The sequence below is a fragment of the Paroedura picta genome, chromosome 5, assembly GCF_049243985.1.
Source record: "Paroedura picta isolate Pp20150507F chromosome 5, Ppicta_v3.0, whole genome shotgun sequence".
Lineage (NCBI taxonomy): Eukaryota > Metazoa > Chordata > Lepidosauria > Squamata > Gekkonidae > Paroedura > Paroedura picta.
In genome coordinates, this window is record NC_135373.1 from 12,398,072 (window position 1) to 12,413,516 (window position 15,445).

At 49.4% G+C, this 15,445-nt stretch overlaps 1 protein-coding gene across 5 annotated transcripts in view; it reads right to left on the reverse strand.

Moving 5' to 3' along the window:
• LOC143837077 (cation channel sperm-associated auxiliary subunit gamma-like) overlaps positions 1–15,445 on the reverse strand; it is a 103,507-nt gene that overhangs the window by 40,972 nt on the left and 47,090 nt on the right. For 2 of the 5 annotated variants that reach the window (XM_077336536.1, XM_077336533.1), the window contains exons 12-18: positions 14,811–14,927; positions 13,720–13,770; positions 12,871–13,000; positions 12,420–12,531; positions 10,355–10,513; positions 3,173–3,291; positions 1,303–1,516 (exon numbers count right to left, since the gene is read on the reverse strand). In XM_077336536.1, coding sequence (XP_077192651.1) covers positions 1,303–1,516; positions 3,173–3,291; positions 10,355–10,513; positions 12,420–12,531; positions 12,871–13,000; positions 13,720–13,770; positions 14,811–14,927 — 902 coding nt within the window. Of the gene's footprint in view, positions 1–1,302; positions 1,567–3,172; positions 3,292–10,354; positions 10,514–12,419; positions 12,532–12,870; positions 13,001–13,719; positions 13,771–14,810; positions 14,928–15,445 lie in introns of all 5 variants that reach the window. The other 3 variants (XM_077336535.1, XM_077336534.1, XM_077336537.1) reach the window with 3 other exon arrangements.

Below are 15,445 nucleotides of genomic sequence, written 5' to 3' on the forward strand. Positions count from 1 at the left end.
TGTGCCATTGCTGCTTTGGGCTGGAGGTGAGGGGGTGCACTAGTCAGGGTCTTGCCTGTTTTTCTTATGATATCCCAGCAGTCCAAACTCCCAGTGCTCTCCATTTCTCATCTATGAATGCAGGATCGCCTAGGGCTAGCCAAGAAGATACCAACCTCACACTCTAGGACTGGACTCTTCTATGCTGGCAACAGAATCCAGAAATACCCCAACCCTCTGGCATTCAGAGCGGCCATGGCATGGTGGAGCATCTGCTTGGTACGCAGAAGGTCCCAGGTAAAATCCCCAGCATCTCCCGTTAAAAGTACTGAACTGCAGGTGACATGAAATTGCTCTACCATTTCATAACAGTCCCCATCACCCTGGATCAGAATTTCAAGGATGCCCACAGGCTCAAAAAGGTTGAGGGCCCCTAGTATAGAGAAGGCATAGACCACATGCATGCATGCCCCTTCCTCCCTACGTGGGATAAACAGCAACATCCCAAAAGACTGGCAGAATGAGGCCACGGGCCCATGCTTCATAGAGACTGCTCACAGACTGCTTTGCAGCCTACATTTTTCATGCATACAGAGATCAAATCCTCTTCTGCATTATTATTCCTCACTTGTGAGCAGTGATTCATGAAAGCTCTTACTCAGCCACGTCTTTAAAATACTACTGGACTCTTGTTCTTTCCCATTTGTTTGTGCATTCCTGTTGCTGGGAGGCGGGTGGGATGTTTCAGGACCACCCATTTTTTGCTCCCTCTAGTGGTCAATTCTATATTATAGTGCTTTACGTTCAGCATAAAATGAAACTATTAAATCTGCAGGAATATAGGCTGAACATAAAGGGATTTAATATCAAACTGATCACTAGAGGGAGGGGAACATGTGGAACACAGGAAAGCCAGCTTGGTGTAGTGGTTAGGAGTGTGGACTTCTAATCTGGCATGCCAGGTTCCCCCACATGCAACCAGCTGAGTGACCTTGGGCTCACCACGGCAGTGATAAAGCTGTTCTGACCGAGCAGTGATATCTGGGCTCTCTTGGCCTCACCCACCTCACAGGGTGTCTGTTGTGGGGAGAGAAAGGGAAGGCAAATGGAAGCCACATTGAGACTCCTTTGGTTACAGAAAAGTGGGATATAAACCCAACTCTTGTTCAAAAACCCCAAAGCAACAGGAAATGAGTGAAGGATATGAGAACCCGGGAAAGCCCCAGGAGCTAGGTGCTGCCTTTTGTGATGCAATTAAAGAAACATACACACCCCTCCCAGAGAGCTCAAAGGGGAAAGGAGATGAAGGAGACGTTTTCTCACCCTGTTGTATGCTGAGTGCAGCCAGAGCAGCTCAAAGATCAGTCCCTGGTAGACAATCAGAGACCTCTTGTCGTGGAAGCCCGTTTTATCCATAATGTCTGGAGGCTTAGTATGGTAATACTCCTTCCGGGTGAAGCGCTGAGGTGGCGGCAGATCCACAATTCGCACCCTGGCAAATGGGCAGCTGTGGCTGAACTTGATGTAGTCATTGCCCCTAGGAACCAGGAGCAGGATCAAGAGAGCATCAAAGCCTGGGGGCCCTGCCTAACAGAAAAGGAAACTGGATACCAATGGGGGAAAACAGAGGTTGCCCCTGTTTGGGGTCACTTTGGTGGGTGTTAAAAACAGCTCTCTGTGCGATGTCTCCTGACTTAAGACTGAAACGAAAACACCATAGAGTTAGTGAGATAGACAGGAATACTGACCACTCACCTTCTGATCTCACTGACCTGTCCCTAGAGGGTAATTTATTTCCTAAATCTTCTCTCTCTCCTCCTCCTTCCTCAAGCCTGCAACATGATGGAGCAGAGATGCCTCAAGCATCTCTCTCCATCCAGCTACTTAGATTAGCACAGGAATCTTCTCTTTACCTCTAAGTGTGTAGAATTGTTAACTAATAAATAGTTACTATATTAGTTAAGTACAACCTTGGAGAATGTGCCTTTCATTGTTGTTTTCTTGCTGCATGCACTCTGCATGCTGTGCTTATCAGCCATACAAGGTACTGTGCTAAGTTTCAGGATATTAAGGCATTACCACAAGTCTACCAGGATTTAATATCCTTCGGTGGGCAGCTAGTTGTGAATTACCTGCCTTTCGTATGGGGTTGGACTAGATGACCCTGGAGGGCCCTTCCAAATCTGTGATTCTATCACACTAAGCTGCCTTGGCCTATCAATATCAGTCAAGCCTCCTCAGTTTGGCAGTGGCTCTCCAGGGGATCTAGTGGATCCCTTTGATGACACCTAGTCCCCCTGTGCCTTTTCACTGGTATTGCTTCCAGAAATTGACCCTGGGGCCTCCTTCATGAAAAACAGGTCTTCTGCCAAGAGCCAAGGTACAACTCAACCATACTAAGGGGTGGGCAGTGAATTTATTTTTTATTTGCCTTCCTCAGAGGCAGGCAAGGATCTGGCCAGAAGTTCCCCTCTTTACCCTGCTATGGACCAAAGTGTTTTCTTCAGCCAAATTCTTGAGCACCCAGACAGGTCAAGGCAGTTTTGCAGAACAGCTCTCCATGCCACCAAAGGATAGAGGAGTTCTGTGTGCCTTGCTTTTGCAGATGCATCACCTGACCAGGCAAGGAGTGCATAAGCATGGATGTGGGCACTCTTAGCCCAAGAGAAGCACCTGGGTCACCCACCCAGAGACCCTTCTGGTGTCTACCAGGGACTGACTTTGTCAGATTGGCTGCAGAGGAGAAGACACGCAGTAATGGGTTTAAATTACAAGTACAACGATATAGGCTTGATATCAGGGAAAAAAAATTCACAGTCAGAGTAGTTCAGCAGTGGAATAGGCTGCCTAAGGAGGTGGTGAGCTCCCCCTCACTGGCAGTCTTCACGCAAAGGTTGGATACACACTTTTCTTGGATGCTTTAGGATGCTTAGGGCTGATCCTGCGTTGAGCCCCTTCCAACTCTATGATTCTGTGATTCAAAAGGGCTTTCATCCTTTTGCCTTGGCTCAGGCTGCCCCCTTCTGACTTATCAGCAAGGAAAAAGAAACGGGGCTTTCACTGGGGGCTAAGCACCTGCACAACAATAGTTGCAGCTTTCCAGCTTCCTGTCGACTGGTGCAAGGATTTGTCCCCATGCTGTCCCACCAACCCACATACCATCCTCTGCTCATCTGGAAGTCAGTTCACTCACTCAGAAGATAACAACTGGTGAGGGTAGTCAATGATGTGGCTGTAGGTCAGGATATACCGTTGTGGGAATTCTCTCCTGATCAGCTTTCCATTGCCAAGGTCATCCTCCATATAAACTATCTGGAAGAAAAGGAGACTGATTCCATTGAGAAACGTTTTGAGGGACCTTCAAAAGGAGAGGGAAGGGGAGCAACTGTTGCAAAGAACCTTTGTCCCAGAGGACATTAAGAATATGAGAAGAGCCCTGCTGGATTAGACCAGCGGTCCATCCAAGCCAGCATCCTGTCTCACACAGGGGCCAACCAGGTCAGAGTCTGCACTTACTTTGTTTATTCCATTGTCAATCCTGTTGAATTCAGATCAATTTGAACTCGGGTCTTCCCCCCCCCCCAGGAAAGTGTTCTGCATGTGGTTAGGGTAGTTCAGAAGGGGGGGGGGAGCCAAGCCTCTTTCTTTCTTTTCTTGAAGGGGTGGTAGAGGAGCCAAGCAGGGAGCCTCTTTCTTTTCTTGGGGGGGGGGGGAGGGAGAGGATCGAAGAAGGCAGGAGTGAGAAAAAAATCCAAGACTGACAGACGTGGAAAGAAGTTAGGGCCTTCTCCTTTAAGGCAAGCTTGTCACATGGGCACCTTTGGCCAATCAGGGCATCTCTACCAGGAGAGCCCAGATTCAAAACAGCCTGCTTTCTCAATCCGAATCTTAAAATTATAAGCATTAAAAGCACTCTAAGATATCGCACAATAAAGGTAGGGTCACTCCAGATCAATCCTTCTTGCTGCAGAAGGAAAATTTTAATCGCCCAAAATCAAAACGGAAATCGCATTCTGTGTAGACGGCAGGGACTGAATCGACCTGGCATTGGAATAAAAGCTCCGTGCAGTTTACACCCAGTTCCCCTGGAGGGCCAACAAGGATCTTTCCTGTATCTCCTGTTGCTGCAATCATGGTGACAATGGGGTGTCACATGGCGATCGCTCACAACCAGCCCTGATTTCCCACCACCATTCCCTATAAGATTTCCAGTCCAGTTTCCCTTTGCACAGGTGTTTACAATGTCAAGAGGAGAGTCCCCTTGCCATGATGTGGGTCTTCTGACTGGTCAATGTCAGTGCAAGGGAAATAAGGGAGCAGATGACATAGAAAGGCCTGGGGGGGGGGGGGTGAGGCCTATTGTCTATCAACTGAATAGGCAGTTATGAATCACACAGTTAGGAAAACAGAGTTGCACTTACCTATAACTTGTTCATCTTTGCAGAGCCTGCCACGGAGAAGCAAACTATATATATATATATAAAAATTCTAGAAGCTCCCAAGAGTGCTCACCCCTCTTCTCATGAAGGGTGACTTTCCCACCCAAAGTCACATGTTGTGGGAGTGATTAGCACTCTCCCCTCAGTTCTTCCTATCCTGGAACAGGTAAGGCAATCTATCAGCAGCAGCCCACAGCAGGAATGAGGGAGGATTTTTTGACTGCACAGAAGACCACTCGATGAACAACAGTTGCAGCTAAGTGCTACTCTCATTTCATCTTCGTAGTTTCTGTGCAGTCACACCTGGGAGAATAGCAAGATCACTCACTGTGGAGGAGGGTGTGGGCTTATACAGCAGAAAAATAGACTGAAGTACCTACTGCTCAACCCACAGTAACTTCTCTCCAGGAGTTGACATCTAGGGGTCAGTGGTGGACGAATGTGGCTCATTCGACCAGGTCGCTCTACTGCAGATGTCTATTAGAAGAAATCCAGCCATGAAAGCTGCAGGAAAAAACTCTGAACATGTGTAATTCAGTGAGATAGCAATGGGGCTATCTACCTCAGGTAGATGAAATTATAAGAATAACTGAATGCAAAAAAGCAGCAAAATCTGCAGGAAAAAAGGAAGAAGAAAATAAAATGTGTATTTTCAAAGGCCAGCAAAAATAGACAGTGATGTTTACTGGAGTAAAAAATGCAAGCAGAAGATTATACAATAAATGATTTCACACAAGTAAAGAGGTTCCAAATGACATTTGCTGCTTGCAAAAGGATGATCAAAGATAAACAAGGTAAGGAACTGACTGACAGATCAGGATGGACACCACTTTCAAAATGGACACCGGCCAGAACACACCATGGCTGAGGGAGGCGGTGTGGGATCGGGGATCATGGCGAAAGCTGTGCCATGGGATCACAAAGAGTCGGACATGATTGAATGGCTGCCAACCACCACCACCACCACCACAGGCAGAGATAAAGTTTGTTAGTTTAGTGGAAACACCATTCAACATGATAACGTCTATACTGAGGCCCTTCTACCCTTTCCTGGATCAGGAAGGTGATTAAGGATTAATACAGTACATGTATCATCCCATTCCATTAAACTAAAAAAGAGTAGAGCTCTGGGCACATCTCCCAGGGGCACGCAGAGCCCTCTCTGCTTCAGAGCTGGCTGTCAGATCAGAAGAGCTCTTGACTTAAGAGTTACCTACAAACCATTTGGGGAAGAAAACCCATGCCTGGTTATAAACTACCCATCCCAATGAAATCTTAGAAAAAAGAGGGCCATTTATTTAAGGAGAAGTTTTCCAACCCTTTAGGCCGAATCCATGGCCATTCAAAAAGAATGTACTGTACAAAAAGAATGTACAATCCATCTTTTCCCTCTTAATAAAAGAGTAAGGGGTGTTGGGGTGGGATCAGTCCGTGATGGGGGGGGCAACAATTGGTCCCTTGGCCCTGGACTGACAAGTGGAAGGCTTCGTGCCTTCCGATTGGCCCCTTACCAGGACAGACCAGAATTCCATCCAGCCAGGGGCAATCTGGAGAAATGGCTGTCAGTCTGCTCCTGACCACCAAAGGGAGAGGTCAGTAGGGCTGCCAAGGGGAGTGAGGCTTGGACAGGCTGTGCCAGCCCTTTTCGACCCAAGGCTGTCCTAACTGTCACGTCCAACAGTAAATTGCCTCAGAGCCCTGACAGAGCTGGCAGGAGGTCCCCCCCCCCTTCAGGCCTGCTGCGAAGGAGCCTCTGACAGGCCCTGACTGAGGGGAGGGAGGCCTTTCCAAGAGCAATGCAGGGGAGCCTGAGGGACTTCCTTTTGAGGGTGGGGGGGGACTATCGCCTTCTGCCAAACAGTTGGCTGACAGGGAGGCCACAGAAAAGCCCCTTCTCACTTAAAATACTGCTCTGGCCGGGGGTTAGAAACAGCCAAGCCATGTGACTTTCTTCTTTGCAACTCTCTGCAGATTTGAGGCCACCGCACAGTGTTATTCTGCAGATGAAACTGGGTTTTTTGTCTCCTGTTTCATCTGCACAACAACCCTGTGCAGTAGGCCTCAAGTCATTCAATTCAACAACAACCTGTGTGGGAAGTCTTAAATGTTTCTTCTCTACCACAACCCTCTCTAAAGTAGCCCTTTCTGCTTGGGGAGCTGATCTTTATACTCTGCAGGTGAGCTGTAACTCCAGGAGCTCTCCAGGCTCCACCTGGAGGTTGGCTACCCCTGGGTTAGAAATTTTGCCTGATATCTAGCCTCTCCTCTGCAGCCAATGGAAACAGCATCCTGCCCTCCTCCAAGTAAGAACCTTTCAAATACTTAAAGAGGGCTATCATGTCTCCTCTCAACCTCCTTTTCTCCAGGCTGAACATTCCCAAGTCCCTCAACCTATCTTCATAGGGCTTGGTCCCTTGGCCCCAGATCATCCTTGTCGCTCTCCTCTGTACGCTTTCAATTTTATCTATGTCCTTCTTGAAGTGAAGCCTCCAGAATGATGGAGGTGGCTCTGAGATGCTTAATTTAAAACAATCCAAAATAAGAACAGCCTTTCCTCCTGAGTCTAAACATCCTGTTTTTCTGCTAATGTAGGTGTGAATGCAAGTTTACTCAGGGCCTCTGTAGACAGAAGGCTATAATACACTTGCTTTTATAATAATCAGTTCTGAGATTATCTCAGATCCTTTGCCAGCAACTGTGTCAAAGATTCACTTGTGGTGGCAGCAGGTAATGGCATCTATATAGCCTAGGACCACATGTCCAATCTCTTTCCCAATCTTTCCTGGGTGTTGGGAATGTGGGCAGAGCTTATTTGCAGAGCTGACGCTCAAAGTCGGGGACAGGGGGAGAGCACCATTGCCTGTCCCTTGGATTTCCCCACAGTCTGTGGTGACATTTGGCAGTGATGCTCAGTGGCACTGCTGGGCAACGATGATTGGTGCTGATGCTTGGCAGCAGCGCTTGGTGGCAATACTATGGAGGCAAGCATGCTCAGGGTCTCATTGTCAGAGAGCTGACAAATTGGTGAGTTGTGTGTCAACACAGCACCCCTTGGCACCAAATTATGACATTTATCATCACATGGAGTCATGACTTACGTGATCAAGGACTCTCAGTGCCAGGCAGCCCTTGGGAATCAGCCAGCAGCAGCAGATCTTGACATCAAGGAAATGGTGCCTGCTGGCATCAAGGAGACAAATCGCCTCTAAATGCGAATGATAAACAGGCCGATGCCGAACTTCTTCTGTCTCCTTCATCGGTGGGCTACGAGAGGCCCTAGAGAGGGCAGATTCCTCCTTCGATTAGGCACCACCGGAACTGGCACTGAGCACACCTGCAGTGGCTGCTGGCCATAAGTCAGCTGCACCAGCTCTCTCTCCTTCACCAGTGGGGTAGCTGAAGCCCTAGACAGGGCAGATTCCTCCTTTGATTAGGCACCACTGGGACTGGCACTGAGCTCACCTGCAGTGGCTGCTGGCCATAAATCAGCCACTGGGGCTCTCCTTCACCAGTGGGCAAGATGTGGCCCTAGACAGGGCAGATTCCTCCTTCGATTAGGCACCACTGGGACTGGCCCTGAGCACACCGACTGTGGCTGCTGGCCATAAATCAGCCGCTGGGGCTCTCCTTCACCAGTGGGCAAGATGTGGCCCTAGACAGGGCAGATTCCTCCTTCGATTAGGCACCACTGGGACTGGCCCTGAGCACACCGACTGTGGCTGCTGGCCATAAATCAGCCGCTGGGGCTCTCCTTCACCAGTGGGCAAGATGTGGCCCTAGACAGGGCAGACTCCTCCTTCGATTAGGCACCACTGGGACTGGCCCTGAGCACACCGACTGTGGCTGCTGGCCATAAATCAGCCGCTGGGGCTCTCCTTCACCAGTGGGCAAGATGTGGCCCTAGACAGGGCAGACTCCTCCTTCGATTAGGCACCACTGGGACTGGCCCTGAGCACACCGACTGTGGCTGCTGGCCATAAATCAGCCGCTGGGGCTCTCCTTCACCAGTGGACAAGATGTGGCCCTAGACAGGGCAGATTCCTCCTTCGATTAGGCACCACTGGGACTGGCCCTGAGCACACCGACTGTGGCTGCTGGCCATAAATCAGCCACTGGGGCTCTCCTTCACCAGTGGGCAAGATGTGGCCCTAGACAGGGCAGATTCCTCCTTCGATTAGGCACCACTGGGACTGGCCCTGAGCACACCGACTGTGGCTGCTGGCCATAAATCAGCCGCTGGGGCTCTCCTTCACCAGTGGGCAAGATGTGGCCCTAGACAGGGCAGATTCCTCCTTCGATTAGGCACCACTGGGACTGGCCCTGAGCACACCGACTGTGGCTGCTGGCCATAAATCAGCCGCTGGGGCTCTCCTTCACCAGTGGGCAAGATGTGGCCCTAGACAGGGCAGACTCCTCCTTCGATTAGGCACCACTGGGACTGGCCCTGAGCACACCGACTGTGGCTGCTGGCCATAAATCAGCCGCCGGCGCTCTCTCTCCTCGCAGGTCTGAGGCGCCGAGGCCGTCTCTCAGAGAACTTCCAGACAAACTGCTCTTCCTCCCCTCGACTTCCGGGGTGGTTTGGCAGCAAGGCTGAGGCACTGTCCCCTGTCAGAACAGAGGCGAAGGACTCAGCTTTTCATTTGGGGATATTTCACCCCACTTTATTCTCTCTCTCTCTCTCTCTCTCTCTCTCTCTCTCTCTTTTTTAAAAATTATTTAATTATTTAAATTATTTTAATTACTTATTTAAACAAGGCCGCTAATATTTAAAACAGTGGCCCATAATATCGGAATTCTGAGTCATTCGCCTTCCTTCTGAATCTGAGGTAAAATTTCTCTTCAGCTTGCTGAACAGTCCTCTCTCGGAGGCGGCAGAAAAAGAACTGAGGGGAGAGTGCTAACCCCTCCCACATCATGTGACTTTGGGCGGGAAAGTCACCCTCTGTAGGGGAGGGGTGAGCACTCTTGGGAGCTTCTAGAATTTTATATGTATAAAAGCTTGCGAGTTCCTCTCCGTGGCAGGCCTGCGATTCCGCAGAACCCATGTGGGACTGCACAGAAGCCACGAAGATGAACCACACAGCACGGCTCACAGTTGCTCTCGGCCTGACGCGGTGAGAGGCGCAAAGCACCTCTCACCGCGTCAGGCTGCTGCCCCAGGGAGCCCCTGGTAGTCGTGCAAAGCGCGGCTGCCGGGGGCTCCCTGCCCGGTGGCCTGACGCCCCCTCAAAGAGCCGCCGACCCAGAGGACCGCCGCCAGGGGACACGCACAAAGGTTAGTTCCTAGCGCCCGCTGTTTTCCTCATACAGCAGGCTATATTACTAGTTGCACTATAATGCTCTCCGTTCAGCATGGGTAGAGGGAAAATATAATAAGCTTCCACCCCAGGAACGAACTTGCATATGCCAGGATGGTAACATCAAGAACGCTGAAGATGTGATTTTTGATTGCTTTGTTTGCAACCAATTGCGTCAGGAATTACTGTATTCCATCTTCACTGACTTAAGGGCTACTTCAAGACAAAGCCAAATTAAAGGAACTCCATTCAGATAAAAATAAGAATTTATCCTATATTATTGCCAAATATGCAAGATTAGCAATTAAACGTAGAAGTGCCTGGCTGAATATGTACAAGGGTTAGGATGGATCTATTGAACACATGAAGTATTTTGAAACTTTTAATCAATCTTATATAGCGTTTTACTGTTGACCGAAATAAATGTATCTGAATCTGTGAGCACTCTTGGGAGCTTCTAGAATTTTATGTGTACATATGTATATATTTATTACTTTATTTATTTATTTAGATTTCTACACCACCCTTCCATACAATTCTGCTCACCCCTACTCTGTGGTAGGTTCTGCCAAGATGCCCACCTCAGGTGTGACTGCACAGAAACCATGAAGATGAACCAAGGCTGCCCGGTCTCACCTCTTGGAGGCTATTCTTGTCAAAGAACAGGGTGATCATTGCCTCGTGCCGTGTATATTGCCTTGATGCACTCATCAGCTGCAGGTTGATGTGCAGTTTCCATGCCCTGGACGGGTAAAGTTTTCTGATGATGGAGTTGCCTTCATTGGAGATCCAGACCTAGAGAGAGAGAGAGAGAGAGAGAGAGAGAGAGAGAGAAAGGAAGAAAGGAAGGAAGGAAGAAAGAAAGAAAGGAAGGAAGGGTCAAGCAGCAAGATTTGCAGTCCTGATGGGTGCCAAGCCTTCTCTTTGCAGCCTAGGCCTCCCTCCCAGAGCGCCTCAACCAGAAGCAGACCTCAAAGGATGTATGGAACACTTTCACGTCAGCCTCCCCATTCAACAACAGCAGCCAGTCTCCGGAGCCTCTGCCCCCTCCCTTCCCTTCCCCTCCCCTCCCCTCCCCTCCCCTCCCCTCTGTCTTGGCAGATCCTGCCATGGAGAAGGAGTGAGCAAGCTATAATGCCCCTCCAGAATGGACGACAATTTTGGGTCCAGCTGGAGGGCACATGGCACACTAACCTGGCTGGCAGAACTCCTGTGGTGGGGAGAGGAAGGGAAAGGCAATTGTAAGCTGCACTGAGACACTTTAAGACAGAGAAAACCTGGTAGGGCTTTAAAGGTCAAAGCCAACACCTGGAACTGGGTTTGGGACTTAATTGGTACCTAGTGCAACAACACTTATGTATCAGATGGCTTCTCAAGTTCACACCTGCAGTGGCTGGCCCATAACTGGGTCACAGCTACCTGGAGGGTACAACCCCTGATATTAAAGCAGTTGCATTAGGTCAGTGGTCCTCAACCTTCCTAATGAAGTTCCTCATGTTGTGGTGACCACCATTTATAAAATTATGCAAGTTTCTTTCACAGAAATTAAACCGAAACTGACCAATGGCGTGAAGATCCATTGTTTTTCTATATAAATTGGATTTCCCACCCACAGTTTCTCAGTTCAGTTCTGCCTCTTGTCCCACCATGCCGCTCTTGCTCTTTTCTGCTGCCCCAGACAGACAAATGCTCTCTCTTGATCTACCCTGTTGTGTAGATGGCACCCCCCTAGCCAGCCTGCCACGACCTCTGTGAATGGGTCATTCGACCCCTAAAGGGATCCTGACCCCCAGGTTGAGAACCACTGCATTAGGTACTAATTCATTCCCTTTCTCTCCCCACAGCAGGTACCGTGCCAGGTAGGCAGGTGGGGCCTAGAGAGTTCTGAGAAATGGTCACTGGCCTGAGGACATCTTTCAGGCTTCATGGGGAGGACAACTGAGGACAAATACAGATGTCCCAATGAGATTCTGCTGCTCTGAACCATTGCACCATGCTGCCTCTCTGCTGTCTTCCTGCCCAGGAATTTAAGATTGCAAGGGAAAGCCCTTCTGCCTGTTCCATCCATCCAAGAAGCTCGTTTGGGGGGCCTTTTTGGTGGCAGCCGCACAACTGTGAAACAACTTCCCCGGGGGGGGGGGTGCCTGACCCCCTCTCACTCTCCCTTTCTAGAAGGCAGCCGAAGGCAGTTTCATTTAGCACTGCATTTTATTAAAGCAGTCCTATTGTGTCTTTAAATTTTTGTTTTATGTATTTACATATATATTTGTAATCAATTTTACATATTATCTATATGGGAAGCTGTTTGAACTCCTTAGGGAAGAAAGGTGGTTAATTAATTAACTAACTAATTAATTAAACGGCTCTGCTCTTGATTCATTCCCAGATAGGTTGAGAGCCAATGGGGTGTAGCAGTTAAGAGCAGTGGCCTTTCATCCAGAGAACCGGTGCGATTCCCCACTCCTCCTCCACATGCAGCCAGCTGAGTGACCCTGGGCCAGTCCCAGTTCTCTCATCGCCAACTGCCTTGCCAGGGAGAGGAAGGGAACGGGGTTTGGAAGCTGCTCTGGGACTCCTTCGGGTCGTAAGAAGCAGGACCCGAAACAGGCCAACCAGACACGGGGGTCACTGGGGCAGGTGGGGAGGCAGCTGCGAGTTCCCTTGCCAAGCCTTCCAACGGCATGTTTCTGTGCTTCTATACCTGCTCATCATCAGTCACACAGGCATAGTGCCCAGCATAGGACTGAACAAAATACTTGATGGAGGAAGTGCTGGGGAAATGGGAGAGGTAAAGGTAATTCTTCAAGTCGTTACTATAAAGCAAGAAGGATATGAGAGAGAGACAGAGAGAGAGACAGAGAGAGACAGACAGACAGACAGAAAGGCAGAAAGACAGAGAGAAATCATTTATCATCACCTCGGAATCCCTTTTGCAAACAGAGTCTGGGTTAACCAGACTTCACGTAATACTACTTCTTTTTAAAGTTTTGCTAGCGTTATTTCTCATGTAGAGAAATCAGGAACTTTCTTCTGATGCAGAAAGAAGACAGGAGCAAGGGAAGGAGCCCCCCCATCCCTGTCCCCACATGGCATTTGGGGCACCAAAAGGAGGCCACAGAGCTGCAGCGTGCTCCATGGCATGGGGCTCTTACCTTTGCAAGATCATGTTTCCCCAGATGTAGAAGATTTGGCTGAAAGGATTATAGGAGATGCCTTTGGGTACCATGGGGATGTCTGTGTTTTTCTCCTGCCCGATTATCACCACAAACCCTTGATCATTGGCTGCAAAGAATCAGAATCACACACAGATGGAAGAGACCACCAAGGGCCATCCAGTTCAGCCACTCCCCTTCTTAGGGACATAAAAATCCAACCCCCCCTGACAGGGGCTCACCCAATATCCTCCTGAAAACTTTAAACAAAGGAGACTCCACCACCCTCTGAGGCAGCACGTTCCATCTACAAACAGGTCTCACGTCAGAAAATGCTTTCTAATAATTAAGTGGCGCCTGCCTTCCTGTCACTGGAACCCACTGCTCTTGGTCCTTAAAGGAAACAGGAAGGTGGGGCTAAGGAGATTGCTCTCTTCTCTCCAACAGTTCCACCAGGCATGGGATCCAGCAGAATGCCCCCTTGTGTCCCCGCCCCTTGGCATACTTTTAGCCTCAAGTTAAGGGTCCCAGAAGAAGCATTGTTTGAAAAAAAGGGAATGTCATCCTGGAAATTTCCACACTCAGGAGAGGTTGTTCTTCGCAGCAGCCATTTTGTGGCTGACTCTACCTCCTGCAGCAGCCATTTTGCAGCTGAGCCTGTCATTCTGGGTCAGACTTCTAAAGGTGCCTGTAGGCTCAAAAATGGTTGGGGTCCCCTGCTTTATTCTTATGACAAACTTGGGATACGTCCCGCAATCTAGGTTGTACAACTCAGTGCAGAACTGCTGGCTGAGGCCTTAAATTTACCCTCATGGTTTTAAATGGGTATCAGAGAATACTGACTCTTACATTCCGGTATGAACTTTGGAACAAGGGAAAGAACTTCGTAATGCTCCGTGTCTGCAAATCAAAGGGGGGGGGGGAGGAGACCCAAGTGAGTAATGTGAAGTGAAAAGCGGTCCACAGCTCAGAAGCAAGTGGCTTCTAACAGGCTGGGATCCTCAATTTATTTATTAAAACATCTATCCCCCTCTCCCCACGTCCAAAGAGAGCCCAATTTCTAATGCTGCAGTCCTGGAGATTTTTAAGATACTAGTCCCAGACTCTGATGATACCCCCCCCCCCCCCGCCACAAGGCTTCGGTCTGACAACTGGAGATTTGATTGGCCATGCAGATTTGGCACCATGTTGCTTTGGCTGCAGCTGCCACCACGGCACAAGAATCTGAACAGCTTGCGTGAAGGTATGCTGCTGCTGCGGTGGCTATTTTCTGTCTGGCTCTGCCTCCTGTGGCAGCCGTTTTGTGGCTGTTCACACCATGCCGTGTCAGAATTCCAAAGGTGCTCGCAGCCTCAAAGATGTTCAGGGACCACCTGCTCTGGACCACCGCTAGGCTAGGCTACGTTACAGGAAGGCCCAGGCTCTATGTCCATTCAACGGCAATGGCTGCTGGAGACCTCCCAAAATTACAACTGACTGCATGGCTCTCTGTGAGTAAAATGCTTCCAAGTCATAGCTGACTTATGGTGGCCCAGTACAGTTTTCAAGGCAAGAGGTATTCTGCAGTGCACTTGCCTGCCTCCATGTCATGACCCTAGATTTTCTCAGTGGTCATCACTTTGGCTTAATGTCCCTCACAAAGTCATCACAAAATGACTAGACCAGCAAGCCACACACAGACATGAGCACGGGGGGACCCCCAGCTCGCTTCTACCTACAGCAGGGGTAGTCAAACTGCGGCCCTCCAGGTGTCATAGAATCACAGAATCACAGAATCACAGAGTTGGAAGGGGCCATACAGGCCATCTAGTCCAACCCCCTCCAGGATCAGGATCAGCATTTGCTGGCAGGGGCTCATGGGAATTGTAGTCCATGGACATCTGGAGGGCCTCAGTTTGGCTACCCCTGACCTACAGAGTCCATCGGTTTCTTGTCCTCACCCTGGGGGTAGGCCATGATGTAGTAGGAGGAGACGTTGCGGTCAGTTATCGTTTGTACCAGCATGAAGAACCTGTTTTGTTCTGTCGCATACACGACCTGTATGAGGCGGCAGCGTCCTAGAAACAGAGAAGGTCAAGGAGAGCAAAGTCAGGACTACCGGCGAACTGCACAACTTGAAGGCTGACAAGAAACCAAAATTGTTCAGGATTTTCTGTGCCTTCGTTCCACCATCAAACAAAAGAGTGACTACAACCCAGAAATCAGAAGGAGTCGGAGACTAAGGAAGGCAGCCACAAGGGAACTAAAAAGGATTCCTAAGTGTGTGCATGTGTCACGGGTGACTTAAAAGGTAAAGGCATCCCCTGTGCAAGCACCGAGTCATGTCTGACCCTTGGGGTGACGCCCTCTAGCGTTTTCATGGCAGACTCAATACGGGGTGGTTTGCCAGTGCCTTCCCCAGTCATTACCATTTTACCCCCCAGCAACCTGGGTACTCATATTACCGATCTTGGAAGGATGGAAGGCTGAGTCGACCTTGAGCCTGCTGCTGGGATCGAACTCCCAACCTCATGGGCAGATGGCTTCTGACAGCATTTCTGCTGCTTACTACTCTGCGCCACAAGAGACTCTGCAT